Here is a 23943-nt window from a genome sequence, read left to right on the forward strand (position 1 = left end):
TTATTTCTTAAGTTTATTGTTGGGTGATACTTGGTTTTGGTAAATAAGCTATATTGTTGGTTAGGAACAAATATGAGCATCTCTGGACCATTTCTTGCTTAATCATAACTCTTAATAATAGAATTTTAGATTTTGGAGGAAAGAAATTCATAACTGTTTCTATGTTCTATTTGAAATCAGCTACCAAGATTTTTTTGTTGTAAAGATTTGGAGGACCCATTGGTAGAAATTGGTATTATTTGTATTTTCATTACCAAAATACTAAAACTTTTACATGGTTTGCAGAGATTTTAAATCTATTTATATAGCGTAAACTATGTATTTATTTTGCACATTTCTGTATATTTTTTATTAGTCAAATATTGTTGTAAGGAAATTTCATTTTTAGTCATTTTAGTTTTTTAAATTTTATTTTTATAGGTTAGAAAAATATTTACAACCAAATAAATTGAAATATAATATCTTGTAGGATTTCAACAATATAACATAGAATCTACGTTTTGATACATCAACACTTACCATCAATTAGCATCGTTAATTTTCTGTTATTTACTTGATTTATTTTGTTTTATATAAAATTTGATTCTCATAATAAAATATAAAGAGGTATGGGTTATGCTATATTGAAATTGTTTGAAGATTTTTTTTGGAATTCATGAATTAACATTTTTAAATACATCTATTTAGATAGATACAATAAATTTAGTATATTGTTTATATCATGAAATTATTTTTCCATTTTTGTTTTTATGTTTATTGTTTTATATTTTACTTTTTCCTTTATTTTGATAATGTATAAATTATTTGTTGTCTTTTCTCAGTATCTTATTAGTTTTTCTTAGCTTAACTTCAATGATTAAAATAAGAAAAAGTTTAATCTTTTATTTAATTATGGTTAACCTGATAAAACTTGAAAAAACAATAATGTTATTATATTCTCGTTTTCTTATAAATTTTTCAAGTGAAGTTCAGAAAAACTAATATCTGCTTCAAGTGAAGTTCTTTACTGGATCCTCCAAATAAAACAATTTGAACGATTGAGCAAATGTTTAGTATTACAAAAGTATTCACATTCTATGTATTTATCTGAGCTCTTTATGATATTTAATTACTAAAAATTTAAAGACAAAACAACATCCAAAGTATGAAACTAACCAAGAATATAAAGCCATAACTTGCTCTCCCTCATCTATATGATACTTCTCTCATACTAAACCATATCTTCATAATACTTAAGTTTGCTTCCTACACCACTATTTCTTCCTTTAAGCTTAAAGAAACTTCCAAGTCTCAACCTTTCTTTGTTTGTGGGTACACAGATAAAACTTGAAACGGTATAAAGTGATGCATACATGGGTTTATACCATGCAACAGACGCTAACACCAAGGCTGCTTTAGTTTAGAAGCAATCTCTAACCTTAGCAAAAAGGAGAGGCCATTCTCAGGTCACTCTCACTTCTTTTGGTCGCCAAATAGCGCACCATTCTCTCCATTTCCAAGCTCTCGAGCCATGTTTCAACGTTTTCCTCTATAGGCTACCACCAATCCAAACCCTCAGTTTCAGACCCAACCCGCCAACTTTTGGTCGCAGCTCTGAAGAGAGCACATGTGCATCAGAGGAGAGGGTGTGCGGAGCAGTAGCATAGCCAACAAAACCAGCCGTTCTTGGCGGTTACCTGTCGAGACTTTTTTCATCTTTCCCAGAGCTGTTCCTTTCCAGGCATATGCTTTCTATCCCTTTCAACAGCCTTATCACAGTCCTTGATGCACTCATCATACTGAATCAAACACATTCACATTAGGTTCAACCTCGTGCCAAGTAAATCATCATATTTTATCAAACATGATCATGTTTAGACTCAACCACATACCAAGTGAATCACTATAGACTAATATACATAAGAACTAAACATGGAAGCACTCATAATACTGAATTAAACATGATCACATTCAGACTCAACCACGTACCAAGCAAATCACAGAAAAAACTGTCGACTAATATACATAAAGACTATACTTCTATCTGTTTGTGCTTATGCCAAACAATGGAGTTAGCTATTGTTGGTTGCTGGATTTTGTGAAAGCGTTTGAGTGAGAAGATTGATCTGATGAAGTGTAGAACATACCTTTTATAGTAGAAGATTCAGAGAAATGGAGTAAAAGGGTATGTGTTCAATAATAAATCGTGGGAAACAACAAAGGTGATGCTAGAAACTGCCCTGCACATTGATTCCTCTATGTATTTGTAAAGCCTAGTAGTTATTATCCAGCACTTGGGTCTTAAAGATCAGAGACTTCTGTGCACTGCATGCGTCCATCAAAGTTCCATCTTTTTTTTCTCTTTTCTAACGCGAAACGTCTCGCCTTTTGGGGTAAAGATGAATTCGATTATCTCTCGTAGAGTCGTCATCAACTCATCTTCGCGTCTCACCAAACTGCTCGAGAACCCAACAGCTCATTCTCACCCGAATCGTCACTCCTCCTAATTCACTTCTTTCCATCGACCGAGCCAGACCCGCCATTTCCGGACTCAATATCTTCCTTCTACCCGGTCTCCTCCTCCTCCAGCGAGTCGCTTTGACCGTTCTCTCCTATGGCGATCGGAGAAAATTCGTGGGCTTTTCGCAAGCGCTTTAACGAACAAATCCGTGAAACTGGGAAATCTCGTGGAATATAGAGTTGGGTTCTTTCGTTCACATTTTCCAGAAAGGGTTTCGAGTTCGGGGGATATTCTGGGAGACGTGGATGATATTGTTTCATTAAGCAAAACATAAAGCCCGAATACAGACTAAAGCGCACATGCATCACACATCCAAATAAATGAAACTCAGAGTTTTTGTGAAGGGGACATGTGTCACGTTCACAAACCGACTTTCTGACCTGGCGCTGAGGTGGCGCAACAGGAGGGAGGCAGACAATTTTACATATATACTAGGTTAAGATCCGCGCTTTGCGCGGGATGAAGATTATATATAAAAATTATTTTATGTATTAAATATTTTTACATATTATGAAATAATAAATATATATTGAATAATTAAAAGTCAGTAACTATTAAATATATAATTAAATTGGTGTAAACATATAAATTAATTTTATTAATCCAATTTTTTTTTTAATATTTGATAGGATATATAATTAAATTTAAATGATACTAACATACATAGTATATTTGAGTATATTTTTAATATTAATGTCTATTAAATGATGATTTCTATTCATATAGTTTTTTTGATCCTTTGTATTTTTTATAGAAAAAAATTTAAATTACTGATAAAAAATATTTTATTGTAATATTAATAGTTTTAATAATTTATAATTTAAAAAAAAAGTTGTCAATGTTCGTTCAAAACTTTTACCAAAAAATTGTTCAAAGTAAATTTTAAAACTAAAAGATTTATGTATTTTATATGGTTTATAGTTTAATTTAAAAGATATATATATATATATATATATATATATATATATATATATATATGAAACAAAACCTCTCTCTAGATGAAACTAAAAAAATTATGTGTGATTAATATATATATATATATATTAATCTTAATAATTAATTAAATTATACTTTTTACTTATATAATTTTGTAATCATTTGAATGTGAGACTTTTAACAGTTTTAGTAATTTATAGTCGTTTTTAAAAATTCAAAATATAACATATACAGAAAAATCTAATTTTTTTATTATATTTTTATTGTGGTTGTTTAATTTATTTAATAGTTTAAAATTAAACAAATATAATAGAAGATACACTGATTTTTATCAAATCTTTATTATTCAAAATCATTAATTGCCATATATTCTTTTGCCACATTAGGCAATTCCGTAAATTTTATTTAAGAAAATAATGAAGTACATTAATAATGAATTTATTGTTAGTTTAATAAACATCTTATTTTATAATTAGATGGACCAACATATTTCTCTAATGATTCTAAGAATCATCCTAGTGAAGACATGTGACTACAAAAAGAAGTTGTAATATTTTTCAAATAATATATAGGAGATAGATAGATAGATATGAACTTCATACACCATCAATCTAGAAACGGACCCACACACAATAAATGGGGTGTAAAATTGACACAGGTTAAAATATGAAAAAGTGATTTATAATTGTGATTAGTCGTGACTATAGCTCCAATGGTAACATTGTTCAGCCTTAGTTCTATAGATATATTTCTCATGCATACGTATGCGTGAGTTATTTTATTTTTTATTTTATTTTTTTTGAATGAATGCTAAATTTTATTCATCAAAAAGCCTTTTTACATCAAGTGAGACTTTATATGAAAAGAAGACTACTCCTATTTCTTTACACTTTCTTTTCTAGAGAACCAAAACTTCTACCTCAAATCTGTATTTACATCTTAGTACCAAGCCAGTATTGCAAACTCACTTCAAGACCTCCAATTCCCTTCGACTGTACCAAGCTGAGTTTGTTTCTGATAGCTTTTTCGATGTGTTTTGTCAAGACAGTAGCCAGCATAGGCTGTTCACCATGCCGTCTTCTGTTTCTCTCTCTCCACAGCATGTAGGCAGTAGCTTGGAGCGTGTACCTGAAACAAAACTGTTTCTTCTTTTCCATGGGCGATGTGGCTAGTAGACTGACCAGCTCCTCCCACTTGCCTGAGTAGGAGTTGCGCAAAATCCCTTTCATGAGTGGTTCCCAAATCTGCGTGGAAAACGAGCACTCAAAGAAGAGATGATTTCGAGTCTCTGAAGCCCTTTTGCATAGAACACAAGTGGTGTCTACCCCTTGACTCCATACAGCAACCCGGTCCATTGTAGCTAATCTGCCTCTGATGGCCAGCCAGGCCATAAACGCAAACTTCGGCGTGGCTTGAGAGAACCATATACTACCACCCCAGTCACACTGAGCAGCACTTACTCTTGTCATCCTCCATGTTTCTTGAGTTGAAAATCTCGGTTTGTAGCCAGAGTTCTATCTCCACATGTCAACATCATTTGCACCAACTCCCTCCACTTCTTGATTTGCTGCGATATGACTCAGCTCCATATCTATCTGTTTTAGAATCTCTCTTCTATGCCTTGTCCTCCTCCGCTGCAAGGCTTCCGCTACTGTGGCTTCTCTCCTGATACCCATTGCAATAAATCCTCTTTCCCCTAGCATCTCCGACATAACACCCAAGCTGGACCATTTATCGTACCAGAAAGAAGTGTGGCGACCATTGCCAACAGCTTTCATGTGAAAAGTCCTTGCCACTTCTCTCAGCTTTAGCAATTTTTTCCAAATCCAAGAACCCGCTTGTGTCTTAACACTGACTTTCCAGAAACTATTCTTACGCAGAAGATTTGATCTGATCCATTTACTCCAAAGGGAATCCCCGACAACCAATCTCCATATTAGCTTCAACCCCTGAACCTTATTTACTTCCTTCAATGCTCTGATGCCTAATCCTCCTTCTTTTACCGGCTTACAAATATCATGCCACGCCACCTTTGCACCTGTAGTCTTAAGGTCTGGACCTGACCAAAGAAACGCTGAGCAGAGCTGTTCTATCTCCTTGGTACATTGGCTTGGCAATCTAAATGCAGCAGCCCAAAAATTTATAATACTCATCAAGACAGACTTTATTAGCTGTAATCTACCGGCATAGGAGAGGAACCGGCTGGTCCAGGAACAGATGCGAGTTCGGATCCTTTCTTGCAGCGGTAAGAAGTCTTGTCTTCTCATAGCTTGAGTCATCAGAGGTAAACCCAAGTAGCGCACTGGGAGATCTCCTACCTCAAGAGGGAAATTCCTAAGAATCTTCCCGTTTTCCACTTCAGTTATGCCAGCCATATAGATAGTTGACTTCTCTAAACTTATAGAGAGGCCCGACCAAACTTCAAACTCGTCAAACACTGCTAGAGCACCTTCAATAGACTCCTTTGAACCCTCCACAAGCACCATCAACTCGTCAGCAAAACAAAGATGCGTGAGATCTAGGGATTGACACCGAGGATGCAGTCTAAATCTCTTCTCCCGCGCAGCTTGATCAATTTTATACGACAGTACGTTCATACAAATCACAAAGAGGTACGGTGAAAGAGAGCACCCCTGCCTCAGCCCTCTTGTGCTCTGAAAATAACCAGCTAGTTCTCCATTGACTTGTACCGAGTAAGAGGGTGTGGTGATACATAACCTGATCCAGTGTATGAATCTCTCCGGGAATCCCATAGCAAGTAGACTGTTGAGCAGAAACGACCACTGCACTGAATCAAACGCCTTCGATATGTCAATTTTCATTGCACAGCGTGGAGAGATCGAATCTTTGTGATAGTCCTTCACAAGCTCTGAAGCCAGCAACACATTTTCCATTAGGAGTCTCCCCTTTACAAATGCAGATTGATTTTCAGCAATAATCCTTGGCAGAATAAGTTTCAATCTGTTGGCTATGATCTTAGAAACCACTTTATATAAGACATTGCAGCACGCGATGGGCCTGTAGTCTCTCATTTCCTGCGCCACAGTCTTCTTGGGAATAAGAGCAAGAATGGTCGTGTTAATACCTTTCGGGAGAAAGCCAAGCTGAAAGACAGATTGTACTGCAATGGTGAAATCCTGTGCGATAACTGACCAAGAAGCTTTATAAAATTCACAGGAAAACTCGTCTGGCCCTGGAGATTTATTTGGTGGCATGGAGAACAGCACTTCTCTAATCTCTTCTGCTGTAACATTCGCTTGCAGCTGTATGCAATCACCTGTGGTGCATTCAAAATCCACCAACTCCCTCAACTCCTCCACTGAAGCACCTTTAAAGCTTTCTGGTGTCAGATTGAGAACCTCTGAGAAGAAGCTCTCTGCCTCTGCCTTGATCTCCAAGTGCGCAGTGCTTCCGTCACGACATCTTATCTCCCTCATTGTGTTTTGCGCTTGTCTGGTTCTGATCGAGTTGTGGAAGGTCTTGTTATTTTGATCTCCCACGTCCAACCAGTGAAGCTTTGATCTCTGCTTCAGAAAATCTTCCTCCAGCTCTGCAACATGTAGCCACTTATCGTATGCTGCAGCTTCCTCCTGCATTGCAACCGTGTTCCTCTGCTTTTCACAGAGAATGCTGTGAGCCTCTTTTGCTCTAACAGACAAATTTTCCCAGCTTTTGTCTTCCAAGATCTCGTAACAACGGCTTTAGGTTCTTTAGTTTTTTCGAGAAGCGGAACATTGCAGAGGTAGAGATGAACAATTTCTAAGTAGACTCCCAATACTCCTTTACCATGGGCAAAAAGTTTGGGAGCTTACCTACGGCATAACGGAGAATTTGTTCGGGTGGTGTGTTTTATTTCTTCTAGAAGCCTATATATGATGTAGAAAAAATCATATATAATGCAAATAAATACAAAACGACGAAGACGAAATATATCCAAGATTTTGTTCAAAACCAATGCTAGTAGGTTTGACTTTGACTTAGGGCATCTCCATCCCTACTCCATTTTTTTCTCTAAAATGGAGTAAAAGTGAATATGGAGTAAAGAATCCTCCAACCCAACTCCATATCTCACTCCATAATGAAATTTACTCTATAAATGGAGTAATCTATTTTTTGTTTGTTCATCACTCCATTATGGAGTGGGAAATGGAGTAAGGTTGGAGCAATTTTACTCCATTTTCACTTTTACTCCATTTTGGAGGAAAAAATGGAGTTTTACATTGGAGATGCTCTTACTAGATTTCATTTGCATTTGCATTTTTGGTAAATCAAAGGCAAACTTGTAAAAAGTTTATCAAGAAGTTTTATTCGCATGAAATTTAGAATATTTATAATATTTACAATTAAACAAAGGTAGGCTTTTTTATGACATTTTTTAGAGAAAAAGATTAGGATAGCACCAAACCAAGTTTTTGTTCCCAAAGTAGCACTCAAGTATCAAAGTCACAAAAATAAGTTTCATTAAAAAGGTAAATATACACTTATATCATTTGGGTTAATTAATCCAAACCTTAGGGTTTAGAGTTAAGGGGTGAGGTTTTGGAATTAGGATTTAAAATTTTATAAAAAATAAATACTAAAATAAAAAATAAAAATTTTAAAAATAGTTTCAAAAAGTATTTTTAAATTATAAAAAGAAAATTAAAAAAAATTCGAAAAAAATAATTTTAAAAAAAATTATAAAAATTTCGAATCTGAAAACATATAATCTGAAACTGTAAAAAAAATTTCTTTTTTTTTCTTTAATTTATTTTTATTTTATTTATTTTTATTTATTTTTGTTTGTTTATTTAATTTTAAACCAAAGGTATTAGAGATATTTTACCATTTAATGAATGTCATTTTTGTGAGTTTCTCCTTCTAATGCCATTTTTGTGACATAAACTTCAAAATGTGTTATTATTGACAATTGCCCCATTTTTTAAGTAATCGTAATTTTTATTCGAAATAACTGCGAGTTTTATAAAATAGAAAACCGTGGATCTATGATGCAATTGACATAGACATACACCTTACAATGACTTATCACTTCCCTCCACTTTTGGCATTAAAGCAAAGTGGCCAACCTCTTGCCGTGACAATATCGTTCTAGCCAGTGTCTCGCCGTTCATTTTTCCTTTTTTTCTCATTTGTATTTTCAATAAGTGTTTCTTGTCTTCTTCACTTTTGCTAAAATTTGTGCCCTACGAAGATATGTAATTTATAGATACACGTATTAGAGTAACTACTTTTTCTAGAAGCTAACTTTTTGTACGTCATGTTGGCTCGTACTGTCGACATAAAATATCAAACTATACTTCAATAGTTAAATGAATACTCCTAGCTGATTGGATCTTTGGTTACTGAGACCGGATTGAACCATTGGATTGATTTATAGGCAGGTCTGGCCCATGCCTAAAATAAAAGAAAAGTCATTTACACCCTAAAACAATTTACAAGTTTTATTAACATTTTAAAGTTGTTTGTTCTACTAGGGTACCTTGTTGGTGGTCAAAGACACCAATATTCCCGAACAAAAACCAAACCTTTCATTACTTATCTCTTCCTTTTTTCTGGTCACGTGAGTTTAGTGTTTCATTTATTTAAAAAGGTGAAAATACATTATTTTATTTAATTATTTTTAATCTGAACCACAAACAAAAAGTAATTTTATCTCTACTTATTCTCTGAATACCAACAAACGGAAAGGTGCGGTGGTGAAAGAAATTACTATACCTTTGGCGGCAGCAAATAATCCATATAAGTTGAAGAGATGACTTGACGAGATTGAGTACTCATCAGTCTCATATAAATAAAAGGTATTATAGTTCTATATCATCTTCTCCGCCGCGTTTCTACCGCATCAACCGAGCTCTACCATGAATGAAATTTTCAAAAATTAAAATATTAATATTTCGATACCTTTTCAATAGAAATTTAAAATTATCATATTTAATTATTTTTCTATGTTATATAGTTTTATTTAAATTATATTAATATATAATATGAATGTCTAGTAAATGAGACTTCATATTCATACTATTTATGATCATTTGTATCTTGTTATTACCAAAAAAGTTAAATCATTGATCAAAACATTTTGGTGTGAGACATTTAACGTTTTTAGTAATTTATAGTCGTTTTAAAAATTCAAAATATAACATATAAGAAAAAATAATTTTTTATTATATGGTTAATGTGGTTGTTTAATATCTTTTAATAATGTAAATTTAAACAAAAAATATCTAAGATACAAAATTTGTTATCAAATATTTATTATTCATAATCATATACGTCATATATATGTTTTTCATATTAGGCAATTATGTAGCTTTTATTTAAAGAAAGTGCGAGAATATTCTTTTGTACACTATTATAAATTTAATAGTTAGTTTATTAAAAAAATATAATATAAGTTAAGATGGAACAACATATTTTCTAAGAATTCAGAATTCCATCCTCATGGTGACACGTGGCTACGAAATAATGTTGTAACTAGACCCTGACCCGCGCTGACGCGCGGGTATGAATTTTTCGGTTTTTGGTTATTTATTTAACTAAATGATGTATTTGTAATATTTGAGGTATTATATTCACCAAGTAAATTATTTTTTTTTGCGTCTTAAACCATCTTTTTATGACGAATATTTGATATTATATAAAAAATTGAACAGATAGACGTAATTAGAGAATTGTGGACGATATATAAAAACAATGGCATTAATGGCAAAATATGAAGAAATATTATATTATGACTTAGTATGGCATAAAAGATTATAGATTAGTTATACATGTTTACAGAAAATACAATGATTTTAAACTTCTATGAAAAATTTAACATATAAAAAAGGGCGATGAATTCGTCATCAAATTGTAAATAATTTCATAATTTTATTAATAATAAATTATTTATAGGCTTTGTATTTATTGATTTTTTTTATAAAGCTTAGAAAATCAATAGGATGATTGGTTGGTTGATACATCCTATAAAGAAAACGAAAAATATAGGTGGTTTGAATATTGCTACGTTAAATATGATGTATTTTTAGGTTCGATCGTTGCATGATGTAAGTTGACTATATAAAACTTGAGCATGACCATTTCAAACTAAAGTATATGTAGGTTATATGCATTTGTTATATTGTAGTTAATATATTTTAAATATTACATACGTCAAGTGATTCACGTTTTCATAAAAATAAAATTCAAGTTCATTATTGGGCCGTACTCGTCCGTAATAACGCTACGTTAAATATGATGTATTTTTAAGATCATATTTTCAGTTTCATACTATTGTTGTACTCACTAACCATCCACTTAGAACCGTTTTTCAGAGTCCAACACAATTTATCGACTAGTGAATGGGCGGTCAAGCTCAGTACATACAATATGAGCCGCTGAATCTGGCCTAATGTCAAATCTCACGTACTAGCCGACTTTTGTGGAAATACCACCAGAGCTTGAGAAAAACTTAGCGCATCCCACTGCAGAGAAACTTAGCACATCCCACTACAAAGTGGAACTTACAAGTTGACGAGCATCCTCACACAGAGTATATGGAGTTGGTATATATTTTCAATATCCCAACAAAAAGTTATTCGAGCAGTCCTTTTGCATGGGCTTTGCCGCTTCTAACAACGAAGCCGAATACGAAGCATTCATGGTCATGATTGGCCACATTAATAAGAGCAACATGCATTTAAACATATTGTAATGCGTAACTTGTAGTTTAGCCAATATTGTGGCAACTACGAAGCTAAAAGCGAACGAATTGATTACGTTAAAGTTAGTCAAGATATGGCCAATGAATTTGACTTCTTTGAGCTCACAAAGATCCCATGAGGAGACAATGCGACAGCATATACTCTTGCATCATTGACATCAACTTCCTACGAGACGTTGAAAAGAATAACGCCATTGGAAAAAGTCGATAAACCTAGTATCACTCTCGCATCAAAGGTGTGCCTCGTTACTATCTGTGAAGACAGTGAAACCCAACAAATACGGAATGTGGCTACATAGAAGTGTACCTCAACAACACAAATTGATGAATTCGTTACCATCTGTTTTTTTTTACATCTGTTACCATATTGATAAGTCTATATACAGAGTTAAAAGGAAAATATGTCAATGAAGGAGAGTTTTTGTTGGTGCCACCACGTCTTTGTAGTTCCAATCAACTTGGAAGAGCCACCGACAGATATCATTCATAGGTAGCTTAAAAAGATGAGCTGTTGTTATCTTGAAAGGTCCATTCTATCTTTGATTATGCATAGTTTATAATTTTCTAACCTTCTCTTTACGTTTCCTAGTAATTAATATAACTTTTACGTAGTGTTATTAACATATTAATGACTTAAAATGTAAACAAATGAACGACAGACAAAGTCTTTACCTTTGGCTTTGGGTCAAGTTGTGTTCTTTGAATAGAAAATTCACCAATTTTGGTCAACACACAAAGGAGATGATAATTTTCTAGTCTCCGTTTCAGATCTGCTGCCCTTCCCGACATCCGCGGGATTTCTTCACTAAAATTCGTTGTCTGAAATTCTCTTTCCGAACCGGTTCTGCTCGGCGAAGAGAAATGACTCTTCCGGCGGTAGAAAATGACGGTGGCTCTGTTTTTCCGGCGGACTCTATCGGAAACAAGAGGAATAAGTATCAGAGAATGGACTCCGACGCAGAGGAAACTCGTGAGGATAATCATCGCAGCAGATCCAGAAAATACGTTATGGCCTGCGCCTTCTTTGCGTCCTTGAACAACGTTCTTCTCGGATACGGTTAGTCTCAACCGTCTAATGAATAGAAACTTTTTTTTTTAAATTGTTTTGCTTACAAGAAACGGTGTCCTCTCTCTGTTTTTGGTATTTTGATGACCAGATGTTGGTGTAATGAGCGGTGCGGTGTTGTTCATTCAGCAGGATCTCAACATAACCGAAGTGCAGACGGAGGTCCTCATCGGCAGCCTCAGCATCATCTCTCTCTTCGGCAGCTTAGCCGGCGGCAGAACCTCTGACTCCATCGGCAGGAAATGGACCATGGCCTTGGCTGCTCTCGTCTTCCAGACCGGCGCTGCCGTCATGGCGGTTGCTCCTTCCTTCGAGGTTCTCATGATCGGAAGAACTTTCGCCGGGATCGGTATCGGACTCGGCGTCATGATTGCTCCCGTTTACATCGCGGAGATATCTCCCACGGTGGCTAGAGGCTTCCTCACTTCGTTCCCTGAGATCTTTATCAACTTAGGGATCTTGCTCGGCTATGTCTCCAACTACGCCTTCTCGGGGCTCTCCGTGCATATCAGCTGGAGGATCATGCTTGCTGTTGGTATCCTTCCTTCGGTGTTTATAGGATTTGCGCTCTGCGTGATCCCTGAATCGCCGAGGTGGCTGGTGTTGAAAGGTCAAGTGGACAAAGCACGAGAGGTTCTCATTAAGACGAACGAGAGAGATGATGAAGCTGAAGAGCGGCTTGCTGAGATACAACTGGCGGCTGCGAAGACAGAAGGCGGCGAGGAGAGACCCGTGTGGCGTGAGCTTCTTAGCCCATCTCCTGCTGTGAGAAAAATGCTCATCGTTGGGTTTGGGATCCAATGTTTCCAGCAGATCACAGGAATCGACGCCACAGTCTACTATAGCCCAGAGATTCTGAAAGAGGCAGGGATACAAGACGAGACCAAGCTGCTCGCTGCAACTGTTGCTGTCGGGATTACGAAAACGTTGTTCATACTCTTCGCCACCTTCATGATCGATAGCGTTGGAAGGAAACCGCTGCTTTACGTTAGCACCGTTGGAATGACTCTTTGTCTCTTTAGTCTAAGCTTCACTCTCACGTTTCTCGGCCAAGGAACGCTTGGCATAGCCTTGGCGCTTCTTTTTGTTTGCGGGAATGTTGCCTTCTTCTCTATTGGGATGGGACCTGTCTGCTGGGTCTTGACGTCGGAGATCTTCCCTTTACGGCTAAGAGCGCAGGCATCAGCGCTTGGAGCTGTCGGGAACAGGGTCTGCAGCGGTCTGGTGGCCATGTCTTTCCTTTCGGTGTCACGCGCCATCACTGTCGGAGGAACGTTCTTTGTATTCTCCCTTGTGTCTGCGCTCTCGGTTGTCTTTGTGTACATGCTAGTCCCGGAGACGAGCGGGAAGTCGCTGGAGCAAATAGAGTTGATGTTTCAGGGTGGGGTGGAAAGGAAAGGTGGTGAAGTTGAGCTTGGAGATGCTGAGCGTCTTGTGCGCAAGGATCAAGAGTTTTGACTGTTGAGGGCAGAATTGGACATGTTAAACCAGAAGAGGCAGAAGAGAAAAAAAAAAAAAAAAAACGTTGTTGTGTTCTGTTCTTGTTTTAGATCCAGTGAAAGTGGGACAGATTTTGCAAGTGCGTTTGATGGGTAGTGTATACATATTCCAGGAAGACAAATGCTCTGTTATTTTTCCCCTTGTTTCATGAAGAAACTATGTAATACTCAGAGAATACAGAAAGTTCGAACCTTTGTTGTCACTTCATGTTTCAGACCCTCGCTCTTAACATTCATATAGTTTTAATTTTTAAACAGTTTCCAGATTGTGTTTCAAAAAAAAAAAAAACAGTTTCCAGACAGAACTCCGCTTAGTTTCACTACCAAACAACAACACAGCATATTGCTTTTTCTGAAACACTCTGCCCTTGTGTCTTCTCTATTACTAGAGGTTTCGAAGTAAAAAAAAAAATATGGAGCCGTATTATCGATCTAAAAGTTAAAGCTCGTAACCTAAGGAACAGATAGGCCAACCCTCCAACCAAGGAATAAGGACTATCACAAACGCCGCGGCCGCATATAAAAATGACATCCCTACCAATCAATATCATATTCTCTCAACAAGTACTTCAAGTCTTCAACAAGTACTTGTTGGTGGTGGCACTGCTTGAGGACGGCGGTTGCGCTTCCTAGTCTACGGCGGCGGGGTGCTCTAGGGTTTCCGTCCGGTCCATTTTCCCTGAGTTCGGCTGATCTTCTGTGAGAGTGAAGTTGCGTGTAGCGTCGAAGAGCTTTGTTGTCCATGTGCCTCGTTCCGGCGTCCTGTTGAGTCGGTGGTGTGGCGGTGGCAGTTTCGCTTAGGTCTTTGTTTTCGCGAGTCAAAGACCTTCCTCCTCTAGCTCCTCCGGTGGTCTCTGGAGGAGGCGCGTGGGTTCGTCGATGGTCGGGTTACGTCCCGGTCTGTTGGCTTTCCCAGTGGTGGCGCGTGGTGGCAGCGCGTGGTTTGAAAGGTGGTGTGTGGTGGTAGCACGTGTCATCAGAGGTGTTTATTTGGCTCCGTTAGCGAGCTATTCTGGTGTTCCGGTGGTTTACCTTGCCCCAACCCTTGGAGTTTTCGGCGGTGTGGCCTTGCGCCTCGCTCTCTCATCCCATTTTATGTGCGGCTTTGACTCGTTCTCCGTGGTGTTGGTTGCTGCGCTTAGTCTCCGTGCGGCAGTGGGTCACTCAGCCTGCCTCTTCTCTTGTAGGCGTATTCCCGGAGGGTGAGTTCTATGCAGTCCGCTTCCTCTATATGTGGGTTCGGTTCAATGGGTGTAAACGGTCACGAGGGGTCGGGTTTGAAGACGGCATTCTTCGGGTCTGCTTCTCGAACGACGGCATCGTCGTGTGGACACTCACTCTCGTGCCGTCGGGGGTGCTTCTGTCTGGTGTTTTTGGCTGGTTCGTGCGATGATTCTTCGGGCGGTTTGTGTTGGGTCAGGTTTCGGAAGCTGCAGGATCCGTAGCTTCTAGGTTTGAGGGCACCTATCTCTCGGCTCGTGGCAACTGTTTCCTCTTCTCCGACCTTCCAGCTCGCTTTGGTCTTTGCCCGATCCGCTGCTTAGCTGGTTGCTAGTCTAGTTTACCAGCTTCGGTTTCTTGTCTTTGTCGTTTCGTTGTGCTGTGTAGTTTAATTTTTCCGCATTCCGCTACTCGTCATCTTTGTAATCGCTGTCGAAAATTTAAAACTTGGTATAAAATTTAACATTTTACCAAAAAAAAAAAAAAAAAAAAGTCTTCAACAAGACCAGCATCTAGGGCAGCACTTGGATTGACATGACCACTTCCATAATCAAAAGGAGTGGCTTTAACAAGCTTTACAGTATCTGAATATTAGTGTGCCTGAACGTTGTCTTGACTTGGTAGTGCTATGAAGATCTCTAATTAAATCAACTAATGCATTTTTCATTGATAGCAATCAGAACAACTACACAATTAAAAAAAAAAGAGCTTCATAGCTTTGTTACGGTTTAGCCATCACAATGAAATACAAGATCGTCTCCAATTTCCGGTTCAGGAGTCTCGGTTTGTTCCGGTTTAGCCACCACAATGAAAAAGCGAATCAAACATTTCTCCTGGACGATGCAAATCAGACTTCCATTCCGACAACAATGGCGACTCTGAAGCCACCGGAATCTCAACTACTAAAAACCCTTTCATCAATCCTCACATCGGATAAAACCCATATCCTCGAAACCCTAAACCCTTACATCCCCCAAATCACTCAGCCTCTCCTCCTCTCTCTCTTCTCCTCTCCTTCACTCGCCAAGCGACCCGAAACTCTCCTCTCTCTCTTCCACTGGGCTAAGACCTCGACCCCGGAAGCATTCCCATCTGACTCCCCTCTCCCCCTCCTCTCCGTCGTCCGCTCCCTCATCTCCCACCACAAATTCGCCGACGCCAAGTCCCTTCTCGTCTCCCACATCCTCACCACCTCCGATGGACCGCTCTCTCTCTCCAACTCCCTCCTCCACCCGAATCTCCACCTCTCTCCCCCTCCCTCCAAAGCCCTCCTCGACGTCTCCCTCGGCGCTTACCTTCAAGCCGGGAAGCCTCACGTGGCGTTACACATCTTCCAGAAGATGGTTCGGTTGAAGCTGAAACCAAACCCTCTCACTTGCAACACTCTTCTCATCGGTCTGGTCAGGTACCCTTCAAGCTTCTCTCTCGCAAACGCTAGACAAGTGTTTCACGACATGGTTAAGCTCGGCGTCTCGCTAAATGCCAAGACTTTCAATGTGTTGATTCATGGGTTTTGCTTAGAAGGGAAGCTCGACGACGCCGTGGGAATGATTGAGAGGATGGTTAGTGAGTTCAGTGTTCAGCCTGATAACGTTACTTACAATACGGTTTTGAAAGCCATGTCTAAGAAGGGGCGTTTGAATGAGGTTAAGGAGCTGTTGTTGGATATGAAGAAGAACGGTTTGGTGCCTAATAAAGATACTTACAATAATCTAGTCTATGGTTACTGTAAACTGGGTTCCTTGACGGAAGCGTTTCAGATTGTGGAGCTGATGAAGCAGACTAATATGTTACCGGATCTTCGCACTTATAACATGTTGATGAATGGGCTGTGCAATGAGGGAAGTATTAAGGAAGCTCTTGAGTTGGTAGATGAGATGAAGGAGTTGAAGTTACTGCCTGATGTGGTTACTTACAACACGTTGATTGATGGGTGTTTTGAATTGGGGAGGAGTTTGGACGCTAAGAAGTTAATGGAGCAGATGGTGAATCTTGGAGTTAAACCGAACCAAGTGACTCATAACATATCTCTTAAGTGGCTTTGCAAAGAAGGGAAGATGGAAGAGGTTAGTAGAAAGGTTAAGGAACTGGTGGAAGTGCATGGGTTTTCTCCTGATAGAGTTACTTATCATACATTGATTAAAGGGTATTTGAAAGCAGGTGACTTGAATGGTGCACTTGAGATGATGCGTGAGATGGGGCAGAAGGGGATTAAGATGAATACCATTACACTTAATACCATTCTTGATGCTTTGTGTAAAGAGAGGAAACTTGACGAAGCTCGCAGTTTACTGGATAGTGCTCGCAAGCGAGGGTATATTGTTGACGAGGTTAGTTACAGCACGCTAATCACAGGCTACTTCAGGGAAGAGAAGGTTGAGAAGGCTTTGGAGATGTGGGAAGAGATGAAGAAGATAAAGATCATCCCTACCGTGAGCACGTTTAACTCTTTAATTGGAGGTCTCTGTCACAATGGGAAAACTGAGCTAGCTATGGAGAAGTTCGATGAGCTTGCTGAGAGCGGTTTGCTTCCTGATGACACTACTTTCAACTCGATCATCCTCGGATACTGCAAAGAAGGACGTGTTGAGAAAGCGTTCGAGTTTTATAACGAAAGCGTCAGACACTCTTTCAAGCCTGATAGCTACACGTGTAACATTCTTCTCAATGGTCTTTGTAAGGAGGGTATGACAGAAAAGGCTCTCAATTTCTTCAACTCGCTTATCGAGGAGAGAGAGGTCGATACGGTTACGTACAACACGATGATCTCCGGTTTCTGCAAGGACAGGAAGGTGAAAGAAGCGTTTGATCTTTTATCAGAAATGGAGGAGAAAAAACTAGAGCCTGATCGGTTTACATACAACAGTATTGTCACTGCACTTATGGAAGATGGTAAGCTGAGTGAAGCAGAAGAATTGTTGGAGAAAGTTTCTTTAAAGTTTGGATCGGCGAAACAGAGTTTGCAGGGAGAGACGCATGAAAATGCTGAATCGAAGGAGGAACTTAATAACACTGAGGGTATTGCATACTCTGATGTTATAAATGAACTTTGTAGTAGAGGAAGATCAAAGGGGGTTACTGTAGAAGTTACATAGAGTGAAGGCAAAACTCTCTTTTTTTTTTGGGTTCTCTGGCTAAATGTATTCTTGTTTAGTTTTGTATCAGTTTACGAGTCACTATCAATTTTGTATCATCTATTGCTCAATACTTCTGAAACTTTTTTTTTTAAATGTTTTTGGTGGAATATCAAATTCTCTTGAATTTTGTTATCATCTACAAACACTCTCTGAGGTACGTAGATGCGTTTTCTGAGCGTCATTTACTTCAGTGTTGGAGATATCATATTCTTATTAGCTCTCGCCATGATTTAGTTCAGTGTTTGTGTAAGAGGCAAATACTCGTTTGACTCCATATGTTTTGGGATAATAATCTGACTTTTTCTTGTTCATTAAGGGCCTGACTGGTTCAAAAGCAGCGGTTGCGGTTGCGGCTGCGGACGTTTGCGGATGCGGGTGGTTGCGGTTTCTAGCGGTTTTAAGAGATTTGTACGACTGGTTCTGCGGTTAGAAATTGGTGCGTTTGCGGGATACTTATGACTGGTTAACTATCAAATACAATAGCGGTTAAATAAGAAATTAACAATATTTACATTTTATATATTTATAAAAATATCAAAAATCATAATATTATAATAAATATGAAAATTATATTTAGAAAGTTATAGTTTAAAATTTTTAAAATTATAGAAAATATTTTAATTTTTAAAATTTTATAATATTAATTAAAACATAATAGATATATTTTAGTATTTTAATAATTCCATTTTAAAAAATTTATTGAATATTTTTATTTTTGTATTTATATGGTTTTAAAAAAAAAGAAAAAAAAATTATCCTCCCGCAACCGCCCGCAACCGCAAACGCTAGCTGGAACCAGCTTTTGATTTTAAGAGGTTCGGAGCGGTTTGAAGCGATTTGTAGCGGTTTGTATGATTGTTTCGAAACGCTGTCAACCGCTACCAACCGCAAAAGCTGCGTTTGCGGGTGGTAGCGGGAAAACCAATCAAGCTCTAAACCTTATAAAATTCTTGGGATCAGTTTATACATGTTAGGGGAAAAGATGGAGACATACTCATTTCAAAGCTAACCAAGAAACAAACTAAATCAGAGCCCCATCCGCGGGCCAAGCAGCAACCCTGCAGCGGGTGGTGTGGATCAAAATCCACTTTGCTAAAAAGCTTCCTCAGCTCAGCATAGGTTCATATGTGTGTGTTCAAGTAAATCTTGATCTTAACATCTGATGTTATTGAAACTAATGATCGGACAGTGATGGTGAGCAACGCTCATGAAATGTAGTGTAATCACATAAGCGTAAGAATGTAAGATCGATTACCATACAAGAACATAAATGAGATTTCTCGATTGGCAAACCCACACCCACTAGTAAGATTTTTTTCTTTTGGAATGAATATTAAATTTATTCATCAAAAAAGTCTTTATACAACTAGTGTGTCCTTCATAGAACTTAAGTAAATCTATTGCACTACCCAACTCTTATATATAAGCTATTTACATTCTAGTTTGAAACCAAACCTGCATTAGCTTCTCCTTTCTTTTGATCCCCTTCCCTCTCATCACACTTATCTTGTTTCGAATTCTTTTCTCTATCATTCATTTGAGTGCTGGCAAAGGCAATGGCTTATCCCCATGTTTTATCTTGTTTGTCTCTCACCACACTGCATACAATGTCGATTGAAAAGCATATCTCAGACAAAACAAGCTCATCTTCTCCCTACTCTCATCCACAATGAGTGTCATTATCACAGAGCAGACATTAGTGTAGGAGTTTCGCAGCATTCCTTTGGCAATATATTCCCAGACCTGAGTTGAATAGGAGCACTCAAAGAATAGATGGTCTCTCCATTCGGTGGCGCTTTTACAGACTGACTCCATGTAGCAGCTCTGTCTAGAGTTGACATTCTATTACGAACTGACAGCCACGCCATAAACGCATATTTTGGTGTAGCTTGAGAAATCCAAACACCTCGAGCCCATGAACATTGAGACTTGCTCTCTCTCAACATCAACCAAGTTTCATATGTCGAGAAACTCTTCTTATATCCAGACTTCCTTTTCCACATACAAACATCTTCTTTCTCTGTATTTAGGTTCTCTCCTCTCAGCTCAATCTCAATGTCTTTAAGCAAGTCCGTTCGATGACTTCTTCTTCTTCTGGTATTAAGCACCACCTCTTCCAAAGTTGCTTCTCTTCTTACTCCCATATCAATAATTCCCCGATCACCCAACATATCAAACATCCACTGGTAGAATTACATTTAACATTCAGACAAAAACGTAACTAAAACAATAAGATAGGACCGAAACGAATTAAGTGTTAATTTGGACTTATGAATTGGCTTTTGATGCTTTGCTACTCGCTTCATCGGATGTTAACATGTGCTCTATCAAATTCTCACTACCTAACAATTGAACTCTGTCCAAAAAAAAAAATTCTCACAGCTTCATCCACTACACTCCGCCAGACCATCGTTTCAGCTCTAAAGAGTGAATTCCCGATGACTGATGAAGGCAAATACACCCTTTCCTTGGCATCTCAGCTAAATTCAACAGCAAAGGTATGTTCAAGTCAGCTACAATATGCGGAAGATATATTGAAGCGATCAGGTATGAGCAACTGCAAACCATGTACCACACCAATATATATGAAGTCAAAACTTGGTGACAAAGATGGCAAACAAATTTATAATCCCCTGAATACAAAAGCTTGGCTGGAACTCTACAATACCTCTCACATTTACAAGGCCAGACATTGCTTATGCAGTCAAACAAATATGTCTTTTTATGCATGATCCGCGAGAACCTCACATGCTAGCTCTCAAACGCATCTTAAGGTATGTGCAAGGTACAAAATCAAAGGGTCTGCAGCTACTTAGGCACCAGATGACGTCTTTGACAGTATATTCATATGCTGATGGGGCCAGTTGTCCAACCACAAGGCGCTCAACTTCTGGCTATTGTGTGTATCTTTGAGATAATCTGATTTCGTGGTCAGCAAAGCGACAACCAACTGTTTCAAGAAGCAGTGCAGAGGCAGAGTATAAAGGGGTGGCAAAAAAGTAGTAGAGGCATGTTGGATACGCAATTTGCTGTTAGAAATGGACTGTCCCTTACGTCAAGCAACACTCGTTTTTTCGACAACATCAGCGCAGTATATCTTTCATCTAACCCGGTGCAACACCAATGAACCAAACACATAGAAATCGACATTCATTTTGTCAGGGAGAAAGTCCAACTGGGTTTGGTTCAGGTCTTACACATTCAATCCGAGTTACAGTATGCAGACATCTTTACTAAAGGCTTGCCGTCAAATTTATTCAATCAATTGCCACTGTAACTGCGGAAGAGTGATAGAATATGAATAATATTTCTCTTAATATTCTTTGTAGTGGTTAAACTACGAATGTATATAGAGAGATCCCTTAATTCTTGGAACTGATTGTACTATATATTAATCGATGAATACAATGTATATTCCAAGGGAAACTTATTGTCTTACAAGCAAGAGATGGTTTACCTTTGATCGCGGATTTCATGTCCATGGAGAAGATGATAAGAACTTCTCTATGTTAGAATAAGAAAGCATAAGCCATAGACAGTTTATTTATAGCTCTTTATTTTGGCTTGGGGCACAAGGGTCCTTTCAATTTTTTTATTTTATTTTCCAATAAACATCATTAGCCGGAAAGAAAATTTAACTTTTTTTAAACATATAAAAGGAAAGTGACGGTTAAAAAAAAAAGAAAAAGGAAAGTAACATCTAAATTTATCGGCCTAAGTCATATTGAAGTGGCCCATTTACAGCCCATCAAATTTATCGTTGGGCGAATCTCTGGTGTTCTTATCATAAAGGGAAGTAACTCGGAAGTTCCTCCTTCAGATCGTCTCTTCGCAGGTTGGTTTCTCGACGCGATTTCAATTGTGTTTTCTAGGGTTTTCGTCGTTTAGGTTTCCGACAAGATCTTAGGCGTAAGGTTTGGTTTCTCTTACATAGAATCTAGAGATATATGGCATGTGGCTCTTTCCCCTAATCTTTTAGGGTTTTAAATTGGTTAGCTTCATCTTGATGTGGGTTTTGCATCAAATTAGGATTTTTTTAATCGAACCCAGTTTGGATCTTGTCAGCATCAACTTTTCGTGTCTTGTCATTAGGTGCCTCCGTGTTTATGCTTAATCTCGGATCTGTCTCTTTGGTTCAGATTCGCAGGCAGTGAGAGAGATATGGATGGTGAGAGAAGAGTTCATCCGGACTGTATAAACGCCTCGAATCCTTACCACGAGTGTGTGGAGTACTGCTTTAAGAAAATAGCTGAAGCAAAGGCCAAACTAGAGAAGCAAGGTACTGTTTTTTAATTCTCTCTCTCTCTTGATATATCTATTAGTTCTATGGTTTTGATAGCTATTTGCTAGGATATTCAAGTTTCTGTTGATGCTATCATCTGTTTTGATGCGTCTCCTGTAATTGTTTATGGTCTATAACTCCGATTTGTGTACCTGTAGCTGTTTGAGGTTTAGATTAATGTGAGTATATTTGTTTATGCAGACTTATGTTTTGATTCTGTGATTCACTCTTTGCAAACATGTTTGTTTTGATTGTGTTGTTCTGTCTAATGAAGTAAGCATGAATGCTCTTTTTTCATTTGCCAAAAGGATTAGTTGAAGCTGTCAGTGGGCAGTCAAGGGAGTCACTTGCTGATAAAAGAATAGAGGAAGCGAGTTCCGAGGAAGAAGAAGAAGATGAGGAGGATAACCAAGAACCCCAAGTAGACGTCACCAAACTTACAGGGAGGAAGAAGAAGTTGTTTGAGCTGAAACTTAAGATGGTAACTCTTTTTTTTTTCTTATAGTCATTAGCTTTAACTCTTTAACTTGTATGTAAGATCGTTTTATATAGTCTCCGCTTTTGGTTTTCAGAATGAAGCAAGAAAGTCCAATCAGACAGATGTCGGGTCTGAAAAGAAGAAGATGGAAGCACCAACTGAGCCAAAAGGAATCTCGAAACAGAAATGGGTGGAGGCGAGGCAGAAAAAGATTGGGAAGATTCTCGATGCTAATGGTTTAGATATGTCAAAGGCTTACATGCTCGATACTCAAGAAGCTGCGGAAACAAAATACAAAAAATGGGAGAAGGAACCCACACCTTCTGGTTGGGATGGTACGTGCAGTTCTCACCTGACTTTTGATTTTGTTTTGTTTTGTTCCATTGATTGATGCTAGTGTTCTAACTGGTGTATCTTCCTTGCAGTCTTTAACCAGAAGACGTTATACAACGCATACAAGAAACGGACAAAGAACATTCAGGTTGACATAGAGGAGTACAACAGAATGAGAGCAGCTGATCCAGAGTTTTACCGCGAGGCCTCTAGCTTGCAATACGGCAAGGTTAGTTGATATAAATTGTTTTGGTCATTTTGGAGATTCAAGTCTTGAGCAAAGAATCATTAGCTGATCTTTTGCAGGCACCAAAAATTTCAAAAGATAAGATAGATAAGATGGCAAAGGAGCTCCATGACAGAGAGGAGAAGCGACAGGAGTTTAGCAGGAGAAGAAAGTTCAGGGAAGAAAAGGATATCGATTCGATCAACGACAGAAACGAACATTTCAACAAGAAGATCGAGCGTGCGTTTGGGAAGTACACGCTGGAGATCAAAAACAACTTGGAACGAGGAACTGCTTTACCTGACTAAGTTACTTGAGATCACATGTGTGAAACAAAGGAATGTATTATCTGGTCGAATTATATGCTTTTGTCTGCTTATTGTCTTTAATAACTTGTAGAATGTACCATCAAATTCTCTCGTTAGAGGGAAAAACGGTAAGAAGGATTTTGTTTTACTCTTTGCCAGTTCTCTTTTATACCTTCTCGAAAATTGAATGCTAACAACTGGCAAAAATCTTAAATGTTAGTAATTAAATTGATTTTGAAGTCTTGTTAGTTTAAC

At 38.0% G+C, this 23943-nt stretch overlaps 5 protein-coding genes across 9 annotated transcripts; 3 read left to right on the forward strand and 2 right to left on the reverse strand.

Moving 5' to 3' along the window:
- Positions 1-4368: 4368 nt before the first annotated feature.
- LOC106428693 lies at positions 4369-4905 on the reverse strand. The gene has a single exon (XM_013869441.1). The coding sequence runs from the start codon at positions 4903-4905 to the stop codon at positions 4369-4371; it is 537 nt and encodes a 178-aa protein (XP_013724895.1).
- A 6860-nt stretch (positions 4906-11765) lies between these two features.
- LOC106428723 (probable polyol transporter 4) lies at positions 11766-13906 on the forward strand. The gene is made up of 2 exons (XM_013869478.3): positions 11766-12195; positions 12296-13906. The coding sequence occupies exons 1-2, from the start codon at positions 12000-12002 to the stop codon at positions 13660-13662; spliced, it is 1563 nt and encodes a 520-aa protein (XP_013724932.1). The 5' UTR covers positions 11766-11999; the 3' UTR covers positions 13663-13906.
- Positions 13907-15649: 1743 nt separating this feature from the next.
- Positions 15650-18158, forward strand: LOC106428678 (pentatricopeptide repeat-containing protein At2g16880). The gene has a single exon (XM_013869426.3). It carries the CDS (start codon positions 15665-15667, stop codon positions 18017-18019), a length of 2355 nt encoding a protein of 784 aa, XP_013724880.2. The 5' UTR covers positions 15650-15664; the 3' UTR covers positions 18020-18158.
- Positions 18159-19743: 1585 nt separating this feature from the next.
- On the reverse strand, positions 19744-20205 carry LOC125576721. Its single transcript, XM_048737343.1, has one exon. It carries the CDS (start codon positions 20203-20205, stop codon positions 19744-19746), a length of 462 nt encoding a protein of 153 aa, XP_048593300.1.
- A 1597-nt stretch (positions 20206-21802) lies between these two features.
- Positions 21803-23839, forward strand: LOC106428727 (pre-mRNA-splicing factor syf2). Of its 5 annotated transcripts, none has more exons than XM_013869486.3 (6): positions 21803-21896; positions 22201-22340; positions 22652-22824; positions 22916-23156; positions 23247-23383; positions 23461-23839. In XM_013869486.3, exons 2-6 carry the CDS (start codon positions 22223-22225, stop codon positions 23686-23688), a joined length of 897 nt encoding a protein of 298 aa, XP_013724940.1. In that variant the 5' UTR covers positions 21803-21896; positions 22201-22222; the 3' UTR covers positions 23689-23839. The 5 variants fall into 5 exon arrangements, with proteins under 5 accessions (XP_013724940.1, XP_048592464.1, XP_013724939.1 ...); XM_048736507.1 differs by having other exon boundaries at positions 21855-21896; positions 22658-22824; XM_013869485.3 differs by having other exon boundaries at positions 21870-21975.
- Positions 23840-23943: the final 104 nt, after the last annotated feature.

This window comes from Brassica napus, chromosome A7 (assembly GCF_020379485.1).
Source record: "Brassica napus cultivar Da-Ae chromosome A7, Da-Ae, whole genome shotgun sequence".
Taxonomy (NCBI): domain Eukaryota; kingdom Viridiplantae; phylum Streptophyta; class Magnoliopsida; order Brassicales; family Brassicaceae; genus Brassica; species Brassica napus.